Raw genomic sequence first — 12,321 nt, 5'->3', positions numbered from 1 at the left:
TCCCTTTACACTTGTGTGTATAAGGTAGTAGTTTTGGAATTGTTAGGTTAGATTACTCGTTGGTTATTACTGCATTGTCGGAACTAGAAGCACAAGCATTTCGCTACACTCGCATTAACATCTGCTAACCATGTGTATGTGACAAATACATTTGATTTGATTGATATATTATATTGACAGGGATGTCAACAAATTTGTGGGGAAAAAAAGATAGAAATAAGCTTTTTGTGCATATGGAACATTTCTGAGATCTTTTATTTCAGCTCATGAAACATGGGACCAACACTTTACATGTTGCGTTTATATTTTTGTTCAGTATAGTTAGTCATTAAGCACTCAATGACTTCATTCCAGTAGACATTAAACAAACAAAACATGATGAAGGTAGTTAGAGAACTATTTTGAGAAGCCAGGCTGTGCCATTTAGACATAGACAGATGTATGTGTACTCACAGGCCCTCATGAGCTGGTAGACCTTCTCTGGGCAGCCCTCCGGACGGTCCATGCGGTAGTCCTTCTCTAGGAGCTCATACACCTGGGAGAGGTCTATGCCAGGGTACGGGGACATCCCATAGGTGGCGATCTCCCACAGCAACACACCGAACGCTGGGAGTTTGGGATAACAAAGTACAGAGATTAGTCTATTTGCATGCCAAAACTAGACTATGACATTGTAATCACAATGACATAAATAATTCTAAATATCAGAAATACATTTGTCATTGAGTTACTGTGTCATCTTCAAACTCACCCCAGACGTCAGATTTGATGGAGAACTTGTTGTAGGCCAGGCTCTCCGGGGCCGTCCACTTGATGGGGAACTTGGCCCCAGCGTGGGCCGTGTATGTGTCCCCCGTCATCAGCCTGCTCAGCCCGAAGTCTGCCACCTTCACCAGGTGGTTCTCCCCCACCAGACAGTTACGGGCTGCCAGGTCCCTGGAGCACAGAGCAAAAACAGATGAGCATTATGTATTTTTTTAGGATGGCAATTCTCTTCTAATATTCATGTCTTTAGGTGTTGTCTGTTACGTGGGCACTTGAGTATGAAGCTGAGTCTCAACAAGCTTGACAATTAAAAGCAAATTGGGGAATCGACAAGAGGACATAAATCACATCTTCTAGGCCATAATAAAACATGCTGGGGCAAAGTCAATCTCACAGCAACATGTGATATTTCTGTCTGGGGGAGGGGAGGACAAGTGATAGGCAAGAGTGAGGGGCAGGGGAGGTTAGTGAAAGGTAAGAAATGCAAAGAGAGAGAAACTGAGGTTAAGCTAGTGTCATGTCTCACCTGTGGATGAAGTTCTTCCTCTCTAGGTACTCCATGGCGGAGGAGATCTGCGTGGCCATGTAGAGCAGAACCACAGCGTTCACCTCCTCCCTGTTACACTCCCTCAGGTAGTCCAGCAGGTTGCCATGGGTCATGAACTCTGTGATGATGTAGAATGGGGGCTCCCGCGTGCACACGCCTGGCAGAGAGACAGAGGCAGAGTTAGTCACAGCACTGACAATGGCAGTACAGTGTGGCATTTCACAAAGAGACAATTAAGACTGAGGGCTCTAGTTAAAAGTAGTGCAATATCAAGGGAATAGGGTGCTGTTTGAGACGCAGCCTGAGACATAAACCAGTAACTCACCCAGTAGCTGCACCAGGTTGGGGTGTTTGATCTCCTTCATGACAGCAGCCTCCTTTAGGAACTCCTCCACCTCCATGGTGTCCTCCTGAGTGGGTGAGAACAGGGCCAGAGGGTCAACCACACACATCAGGTGAAAATATATTCAAAGAGTTAGCTACATCTACACTGCCTTCAGAAAGCATTCATACCCCTTGACATATTCCACATGTTGTTGTGTTACAGCCTGAATTCTAAATGGATTGTACAATATTTGCACATTATTCTTAAAACAGTTATTCAAGCTCTGCCAAATTGTTTGTTGATGATTGCTAGACAACCCTTTTCAGATCTTGCCATAGATTTTCAAGTAGATTTAATTCAAAACTGTAACTCGGCCACTCAGGAACATTTACTGTGTTCTTGGTAAGCAACTCCAGTGTAGATTGCCAGTGCCACATTTTTTGCAGTATTACTTTAATGCAAACAGGATGCATGTTTTAGAATATTTTTATTCTGTAAAGGCTTCCTTTTCACTCTGTCATTTAGGTTATTATTGTGGAGTAATGACAATGTTGTTGATCCATCCTCAGTTTTCTCCTATCACAGCCATTAAACTCGAAATGTTTTAAGCAAATTTCAATTTACAAAAACCCCCAGATGTTTTCGTCTATTGAGCTTCTAGTCATTTTATAGCTACTGTTTACAGGCCTCCTGGGCTGTATATGTACAGCGTTCCTCACTGAGTTCCCTGAATTCCTATCGGACCTTGTAGTCATAGCAGATAATATTCTAATTTTTGATGACTTTAATATTCACATGGAAATGTCCACAGACCCACTCCAAAAGGCTTTCGGAGCCATCATCAACTCAGTGGGTTTTGTCCAACATGTCTCTAGACCTAGTCACTGTCACAGTCATACTCTGGACCTAGTTTTGTCCCATGGAATAAATGTTGTGGATCTTAATGTTTTTCCTCATAATCCTGGACTATCGGACCACCATTTTATTGTTTATTGTTTATTTTATTGTTTATTGTTACCATTTTATGTTTGCAATCGCAACAAATAATCTGCTCAGACCCCAACCAAGGATCATCAAAAGTCGTGCTATAAATTCTCAGACAACCCAAAGACTCCTTGATGCCCTTCCAGACTCCCTCTGCCTACCCAAGGGTGTCAGAGGACAAAAATCAGTTAACCACCTAACCGAGGAACTCAATTTAACCTTGCGTAATACCCTAGATGCAGTTGCACCCCTAAAAACATTTGTCATAAGAAACTAGCTCCCTGGTACATAGAAAATACCCGAACTCTGAAGCAAGCTTCCAGAAAATTGGAACGGAAATGTCGCCACACCAAACTGTAAGTCTTCCGACGAGCTTGGAATGACAGTACCGTGCAGTATCGAAGAGCCCTCACTGCTGCTCGATCATCCTATTTTTCCAACCTAATTGAGGAAAATAAGAACAATCCGAAGTGTATTTTTGATACTGTCGCAAAGCTAACTAAAAAGCAGCATTCCCCAAGAGAGGATGGCTTTCACTTCAGCAGTAATAAATTAATGAACTTCTTTGAGGAAAAGATCATGATCATTAGAAAGCAAATTTCGGACTCCTCTTTAAATCTGTGTATTCCTCCAAAGCTCAGTTGTCCTGAGTCTGCACAACTCTGCCAGGACCTAGGATCATAGGAGACACTCAAGTGTTTTAGTACTATATCACTTGACACAATGATGAAAATAATCATGGCCTCTAAACCTTCAAGCTGCATACTGGACCCTATTCCAACTAAACTACTGAAACAGCTGCTTCCTGTGCTTGGCCCTCCGATGTTGAACATAATAAATGGCTCCCTATCCACCGGATGTGTACCAAACTCACTAAAAGTGGTAGTAATAAAGCCTCACCTGAAAAGGCCAAATCTTGACCCAGAAAATATTAAAAACTATCGGCCTATATGGAATCTCCCATTCCTCTCAATTGTTTTTGAAAAAGCTACCTTCTTGAAGAAAAACACTGTATACGAAATGCTTCAGTCTGGTTTTAGACCCCATCATAGCACTGAGACACTTGTGAAGGTGGTAAATTACATTTTAATGGTGTCAGACCGAGGCTCTGCATCTGTCCTCGTGCTCCTAGACCTTAGTGCTGCTTTTGATACCATCGATTTGAAACCCAAATTGGTCTACACGGACAAGTTCTGGCCTGGTTTAGATCTTATCTGTCGGAAAGATATCAGTTTGTCTCTGTGAATGGTTTGTCCTTGACAAATCAACTGTAAATTTCGGTGTTCGTCAAGGTTCCATTTTAGGACCACTATTGTTTTCACTATATATTTTACCTCTTGGGGATGTCATTCGAAAACATAATGTTAACTTTCACTGCTATGCGGATGACACACAGCTGTACATTTTAATGAAACACGGTGAAGCCCCAAAATTGCCTTCGCTAGAAGCCTGTGTTTTCAGACATAAGGAAGTGGATGGCTGCAAACTTTCTACTTTTAAACTCGGACAAAACAGAGATGCTTGTTCTAGGTCCCAAGAAACAAAGAGATCTTCTGTTGAATCTGACAATTAATCTTGATGGTTGTACAGTCGTCTCAAATAAAACTCTGAAGGACCTTAGCGTTACTCTGAATCCTGATCTCTATTTTGACGAACATATCAAGACTATCAAGGACAGCTTTTTTTCATAACACGTAACATTGCAAAAATCTGAAACTTTGTCTAAAAATGATGCAGAAAAATTAATCCATGCTTTTGTTACTCTACTTGTTGTTATGCTCTACTTTCCGGCTACCCGGATAAAGCACTAAATAAACTTCAGCTAGTGCTAAATACTGCTGCTAGAATCCTGACTAGAACCCCAAAATTTGATCATATTACTCCATTGCTAGCCTCCCTAAACTGGCTTCCTGTTAAGGCAAGGGCTACAAAGCATTACATGGGCTTGCTCCTGCCTATCTTTCCGATTTGGTCCTGCCGTACATACCTACAAGTACGCTACGGTCACAAGACGCATGCCTTCTAATTGTCATCCCTAGAATTTCTAAGCAAACAGCTGGAGGCAGGAATTTCTCCTATAGAGTTAAATTTTTATGGAATGGTCTGTCTACCCATGTGAGAGAAGCAGACTCGGTCTCAACCTTTAAGTCTTTATTGAAAACTCATCTCTTCAGTAGGTCCTGTGATTGAGTGTAGTCTGGCCCAGGAGTGTGAAGGTGAACGGAAAGGCTCTGGAGCAACGAACCACACTTGCTGTCTCTGCCTGGCCAGTTCCCCTCTCTCCACTGGGATTCTCTGCCTCTAACCCTATTACAGGGGCTGAGTCACTGGCTTACTGGTGCTCTTCCATGCCGTCCCTAGGAGGGGTGCGTCACTTCAGTGGGTTGAGTCACCGATGTGATCTTCCTGTCTGGGTTGGCACCCCCCCTTGGGTTGTGCCGTGGCGGAGCTCTTTGTGGGATATACTCGGCCTCGTCTCAGGATGGTAAGTTGGTGATTGAAGATATCCCTCTAGTGGTGTGGGGGCTGTGCTTTGGCAAAGTGGGTGGGGTTATATCCTGCCTGTTTGGCCCTGTACAGGGGTATCATCGGATGGGGCCACAGTGTCTCCTGACCCCTCCTGTCTCAGCCTCCAGTATTTATGCTGCAGTAGTTTATGTGTCGGGGGGCTAGGTTCAGTCTGTTATATATGGAGTATTTCTCCTGTTTTATCCGGTGTCCTGTGTGAACTTAAGTACGCTCTCTCTAATTCTCTCTTTCTGTCTCTCTCGGAGGACCTGAGCCCTAGGACCATGTCTCAGGACTTCCTGGCATGATGACTCCTTGCTGTCCCCAGTCCACCTGGCCGTGCTGCTGCTCCAGTTTGAACTGTTCTGCCTGCGGCTATGGAACCCTGACCTGTTCACCGGACGTGCTACCTGTCCCAGACCTGCTGTTTTCAACTCTCTAGAGACAGCAGGAGCGGTAGAGATACTCTCAATGATCGGCTATGAAAAGCCAACTGACATATAGTCCTGAGGTACTGATCTGTTGCACCCTCGACAACCACTGTGATTATTATTATTTGACCATGCTGGTCATTTATGAACATTTGAACATCTTGGCCATTTTCTGTTATAATCTCCACCCGGCACAGCCAGAAGAGGACTGGCCACCCTCATAGCCTGGTTCCTCTCTAGGTTTCTTCCTAGGTTTTGGCCTTTCTTGGGAGTTTTTCCTAGCCACCGTGCTTCTACACCTACATTGCTTGCTGTTTGGGGTTTTAGGCTGGGTTTCTGTACAGCACTTTAATATATCAGCTGATGTAAGATGGGCTATTTAAATACATTTGATTTGATTTTAAAATCACCATTGGCCTCATGGCGAAATCCCTGAACAGCTTCCTTCCTCTCCGGTAACTGAGTTGGGAAGGACGCCTGTGTCTTTATAGTGACAGGGTGTATTGATACACCATCCAAAGTGTAATTAATAACGTAACCAGGCTCAAAGGGATATTCAGTGTTTGCTTTTTAATTTTGTTATTTTTACTCATCTATCAATAGGTTCCCTTCTTTGCGAGGCATTGGAAAACCTCCTTGGTCTTTGTAGTTGAATCTGTGATTGACATTCACTGCTTGACTGAGGGGCCTTTCAGATAATTGTATGTGTGGGGTACAGTGATGAGGTAGTCATTAAAAAACGATGTTAAACACAATTATTGCACACAAGTCCATGCAACTTATTATGTGACTTGTTCAGCAATCTTTTTACTCCTGAACTTATTTAGGTTTGCCATAAGAAAGGGTTTTAATATTTATTGACTCAAGCCATTTCAATTAATTTATCATTTCAAAACACATAATTCCTCTTTGACATTATGTGGTATTGTGTGTAGTAGGCCAGTGACCAAAAATCTAAATGTAATCCATTTTAAATCCAGGCTGTAACAAAATGTGGAAAAAGTCCAGGGGTGTGAATACTTTGATGGCACTGTAGACTATACGCATGGCTAGCTTCACATGTTTCTACCTATAGAAGCGTTACAATAAGTGTGTTTGCTCAGCAGATGTCGAAACTGGGTAACCTTCTTCTGTTCTACACCAGGTGGTGGTATACTCAGCACAGTTCCCAGTTCCCATCACACCATCCTGAAACTCCACTGTTATTTTACAACTGCCTAACTAAGAGTACAAGCAGCTAAAAGACAATATTGACAACTGCACTATTAACTACTACAAAAAAAATAATACAAAAATAAACAAAAACAAACTACTACAGACAATATTGACTACAGCACTACATTAGGGTGGCAGGTAGCCTAGAGGTTAGAGCGTTGGGCCAGGAACCGAAAGGTAGCTGGTTCGAATACCTGAGCCGACAAGGTGAAAAATCTGTTGATGTGCCCTTGAGCAAGGCACTTAACCCTAATTTGATCCATGAGCGCCATACTACTATTATGGCTGACCTTGTAAGAAAACAAATTTCACTGCACCTATCCGGTGTATGTGACAAATAAAATAAAAACACTGTCATCAACTCATTCTGATAGTTTAATCCCACTCCCTAGACTCCCAACAAACCCCCTAAGACGTGTACCTTGAGGGTCTTGACGGCCACGGTGAGGCTGTACTTCTTCCAGATCCCCTCGTAGACCTCTCCGTACTGGCCCCCGCCCAGCTTGTGCTTCATGGTGATGTCGGTGCGCTCCATCTCCCACTTGTCATAGTTGGGTGACACGCCATAGATGGTGGGCTTGTTGCGTTTGGGCGCCGGGTAGTGCAGTGTGGTGATGAGGCCATCGGCCACCGTGGAGTGGTGGTGAACCAGCTCTGCCAGGGTGTTGAATCGACTCTCAGACGACACATATAGCTGGGGAAAGAGAGAAGAGGGAAGAGACCATTTCCAGTTGAGACTCTATGACTGTTAAGCCCATAACAGAAAGGAGATTCAATGACCTTGGGAGTGAGAGGTTGGTTGGAACAACACCGGAGATGTGGGTTTAAATCCAGCTCGAGTTACATAGAGGTTAAATAGGTAACTTTACATTAAAGTGTCTAATAGATGAACACCAAAGAGGATAGATAAATGATTCGGTAGTATGAATCACCTGAACTGGCTGGATATGATAATATGTGGAAAAGCAGCACACTCAGAAAGCACGGAGAGCAAGAAAAGCACTTTCCAGCAGCAGATGATCTCTGGCGAAAGATACTGGTCAAGGCTGACTGAACACAGTCTTTTCCATTGTCCATGTCTTATATAAGACCACAGTCCCAGATCCTGTGTTCCACTGTGGAAACATTCCGCACTCTTCATATCTGGATGGATTTCCAGAGTTTATGACATAATGTAAATGGAGATAATGTAAGTTACTACTAACTGAGTAGGTAGGTCGTGAAAGAACCTGAAAAGAGCCGCATCCGAAGGTCTGGAACAATAATGAGGCCTGTTCCGTTGTTCAACTACCTCACATTCACCTTAAAGCTCCAACTTGACCACTTATCAGGGCCTGTCTCAGTAAAAACCATCCAAGCGGGAGCTCAATTTCATTAACACAAGAATCTGGGCTGATCAGAATACTGTCAATCACTGTGTTGTGTGGGGGTGATATGAGGAGTGTTCCACAGACAGGAGAGGTACACATATTGGGAAAGTCTGCATTCCAGCCGGCTGATTGTGAGCACAGTGGGAGATAGCGGAACTGCAGGGGATAGGGAGGGTAGGAGATTGATACTTTAACACACACACGCACGAGACCAGTGTGTGTGTGTCATTTTGTCTACGTGTGTGTGTTTGTGTGCGCGTGCTGGTCTGGTGTGGAACAGAGAGGTCGTTTGGAGCATTCCTCTCGTGCATGCCGTTCCACTCGCTCACCTCTGTGCAGTGAGGAATGCTGGGATCCGTATGACATAGAAAGGATGGCAGCTGTCCTGCGGTGGAGGTGGTTTACCTCAGCTGGCCTGACAGACAGCTGGGTTAAGAGAGGGGAGAAGACAGCTGGCAGACTGACTATCCTAATACTCGTACGACTTCTTTCCCAGTCTCCATTCCTCCTGACCACTAATAACGGTTGGTATAGCACAATAACAGTGTGTCCTAACAGTCACATACAGCCTCCTTTCCTTCAAACGGACAGGCTTCTGCAATGAATGATGATGCTGGTTGAGCTGAAAATATAATAGTTGATAATGAACTATTAGGTACTGATTTTTCCACTCACTGTATTTTCACCTGGATTTGGTCCTCAGCATCTTTCTATTGAGGTCAGTGGTCATGAAGGAGAGGAGAGGCCATTTTAGAGAGTTGAAATATAGGCCTCTAATCTTAACCAGTTCCAGACCTGCCGTGTCCTCTCTAAATGAGCCTTTCCCAGAGGAGGTACAGTAAGCTGCTCTGTGGAGACCTCCACTAAAGCCCACTGTCTGCCTTGGCCACAGCTTAATGGGCTGTATAACCAGAGGAGCTCAGTGAGACAGTCATGCCACTTACAGCTGCCTCCAATAATCGCTTAACCAGAGAGAGAGGTAAAACCCATGGATGTTTAGGACTTGGGGACATAGGACTCTAGCAGTGGTGGGAAAAGTACCCAATTGTCATACTTGAGTAAAAGTATCTTAACAGAAAATGACTTAAGTAAATGTTGCCCAGTACAACCCTACTTGAGTAAAAATCTTAAAGCATTTGGTTTTAAATATACGTAAGTATCAAAAGTAAATGTAATTGCTAAAATATACTTAAGTATCAAAAGTAAAAGTATAAATAATTTCAAATTCCTTATGTTAAGCAAACCATATGGCACAATTTTCTTATTTTTATTTACGGCTAGCCAGAGGCATGCTCCAACACTCAGACATCATTTACAAACGAAGCATGTGCTTAGTGAGTTCGCCAGACGAGAGGCAGTAGGGATGACCAGGGGTGTTCTCTTGACAATTGTGTGAATTAGATCATTTTCCTGTCAGGCTAAGCATTCAAAATGTAACGAGTACATTTGGGTGTCAGGGAAAATGTATGGAGTAAAAAGTATAATGTTTTCATAAAGTACATAAATGTAGTGAAATAAAAGTAGCCAGAAATCTAAAATAGTAAAGTAAAGATACCCCCCAAAAAAACAAATTAAGTAGTACTTTCAAGTATTTTTACTTAAGTACTTACACCATTGGTCTCTGTCTGGGCACCTTTACATATGAAGATGTGATGTGATAGAGTAGAGGTAGGAGGTGTGTGTATACTGTATATCCTCACCTTCCCGTCAGAGGCCGTGTTGATCCTGTAATGGTAGACACGACCCTCGTAGCGCAGTGAGATAGACCTCTGCCCGGGGCTGCTCTCGCTCTCCCTGACCAGGAAGCTGCCGTTGATACCCGAGCTGAGTAGGTACTCAGCAGCGTTGCGCGACACAGGCCCATGGTACCAGCTGTGCTTCTCCAGGCTGTTGACCGGGGTGATGTAGTTACTGGGCACCCAGCCCTGGCCGTGGTTGGTCTGTGCCTCGCACCACTCCCCATTATGGTTATAACCCAGGACTCGCAGCTTCTCTCCTGCAGCACGGGTGGACATGCCATTAGGGTGAAATCAGGGGAAACTACAGGGGGATTCTACACTACATGCGAGACCTTTAAGGAGTACGGCAGGCGGTTTATATAGACACCACTCCAAGTAGATTTCTACTGGTTAAAGGAGAAACGTCACATGTAAAAGAGACTTACTATAGAATGGTTGATTGGTTGCTATAAATGACTAGTATAGTTACTATCCTAAAGGTTCTACATTCTACACAATTGAGGCAATGCTTGCGCGGAGCTTGTGCTAACGTTTATTTCCAGTTGCATCATAGACCAACATGAACGTGCCACATACTCAGTATTCTGAGACTGAGCCAGAGTGGTTAATCCACTGTATCTAATGTAATGTTTACTCAGATTGTGACATTGGTTTTTTTCCCCATTGGTTATGGGGTTAGCAGGGTTGATGTCACTGTCTGATCCTGGTTTTGGACTCAGCATAGCGGCTCAGCATAAACTACAATTCACAAGAGAGTTTAATGCAAAATTGTATTAGTTAATAATATATGTATTTTTAAATATTAACATGAAAACTGTACTTTACAATTTGGATATATGAAGATACGATGCCAACCCAACTTGTTTAGTAAGAAGCCCTAATTGAAGCCCTAAATTCAATACTTTTTTTTATAGACTTCTGTATAAAATCTACCCTTATATAGCCTTAGTGACACAACTATTTAGATTGCCTTATTACATAACGTATTTTGCCTTTTTATTTCCTGGTATTTAAATATGAATTTTTGCACCTCTCCCTCTCCTGCCTGCTGCATTGTGTTCCAGCCGCTCCAGTGGAAAGAGCTCTTTGCGACAATGGGACCAGCTATGCTAGTTAGCAATAGCAGTAGCAGGTAGCAACAGCGCTCGTCCAATGATTTGTTTTATGTTTTTAACGCTGACACATGGAATCATTACGTTGTCTTAGCCTGTATATGTTCGACCAAGCTGACAATCAAGGAGAGATAGGGAACGGGACACAAATATGTGGATTTCCAGACAGTCTAAACCCTCCCCATCCCCCGAGAGGACACTGTACCCATCTCAGCGCAGTCAGAACTTTTAAATGAAGATAAAAACACAAGCAGTTCACACACACAGTCCTGCTTATCTACCGCTGATCAGGGCCGTTTTGCACATTGACCCCATGACGAAGGCAGGTCCCTGACAACAATAAGACCAGAGGGAGTATTTTCACACAGCCTGTTGATGCTCTCTGGGCTATGATGGACGGTTTTACTGTTAAACGTTTCAGAGCACAGAGACGGTTCTCTGACGGGAAACTAATGTACCCTCACAGAGATGGTTCTCTGACGGGAAACTAATGTACCCTCACAGAGACGGTTCTCTGCCGGAAAACTAATGTACCCTCACAGAGACAGTTCTCTGACGGGAAACTAATGTACCCTCACAGAGACGGTTCTGTGATGGAAAACTAATGTACCCTCACAGAGACAGTTCTGTGATGGAAAACTAATGTACCCTCGCAGAGACGGTTCTGTGATGGAAAACTAATGTACCCTCACAGAGACAGACTCACAGTGCAGAGCTGGGGACTGTTCCATTTCAAGTCACAGTACTGCATTTGATCGCAACTTTCTGTCACACACGCACTCACACACATTCTCTTACCTTTAGTTATGCTGAGAGTGTTGTCCCCACTGGCCACAAAGTCATACAGCGCAACAAAAAGGTTGGGGTCATTCTCGCTGGGCCCGGCCAGCAGGTTCTCTTTTGAGTTCCAGCGGGCCGCTTCGGTCAGACCCTGGGGCTCAAAGTCTGGTCTCTGGAGAGCTTCTGGAACACACAACAGACAGGTCCAACGTGAGAACATGTCTTTATCTATTAAACAAGTGGACATTGGGGGAAAGAGCGAGATCGGGAACTGGGAGTGAGTCTATCAGATCTGTGTTAAGTAAACTAACAACTAATCAAGTCAATAGACTTTCTATCACCATGTCATAGAAACAGACATAAGAGAAAAATACATTCTCAATGTACTGACATTTCAGTCTTCAGGCTATTCCAGGAACACACACAGACACTTAGCACATTACAAACACTAAAGTCATTCACACCTGCATATGTAGCCTGTTCTTTAAAGAACCCCCCCCCACCGAAGGAACATTTCTCAGAAAAGGTTTCATGGTTGCACTATT

The 12,321-nt window shown here is 43.6% G+C and overlaps 1 protein-coding gene across 3 annotated transcripts in view; it reads right to left on the bottom strand.

Annotated features, from left to right (window-relative positions):
* Positions 1-12,321, bottom strand: part of LOC124048965 (tyrosine-protein kinase ABL1-like) — a 74,261-nt gene that overhangs the window by 7,689 nt on the left and 54,251 nt on the right. For all 3 annotated transcript variants that reach the window (XM_046370194.1, XM_046370195.1, XM_046370196.1), the window contains 7 exons: positions 11,795-11,959; positions 9,846-10,141; positions 7,197-7,469; positions 1,638-1,722; positions 1,292-1,469; positions 752-936; positions 454-606 (listed from right to left, as the gene is read on the bottom strand). In XM_046370194.1, the coding sequence (XP_046226150.1) occupies positions 454-606; positions 752-936; positions 1,292-1,469; positions 1,638-1,722; positions 7,197-7,469; positions 9,846-10,141; positions 11,795-11,959 (1,335 nt within the window). The remainder of the gene's footprint in view (positions 1-453; positions 607-751; positions 937-1,291; positions 1,470-1,637; positions 1,723-7,196; positions 7,470-9,845; positions 10,142-11,794; positions 11,960-12,321) is intronic.

This window comes from Oncorhynchus gorbuscha, linkage group LG11, assembly GCF_021184085.1.
Source record: "Oncorhynchus gorbuscha isolate QuinsamMale2020 ecotype Even-year linkage group LG11, OgorEven_v1.0, whole genome shotgun sequence".
NCBI classification, from domain to species: domain Eukaryota; kingdom Metazoa; phylum Chordata; class Actinopteri; order Salmoniformes; family Salmonidae; genus Oncorhynchus; species Oncorhynchus gorbuscha.
This window is presented reverse-complemented; position numbering and strand designations above follow the sequence as displayed.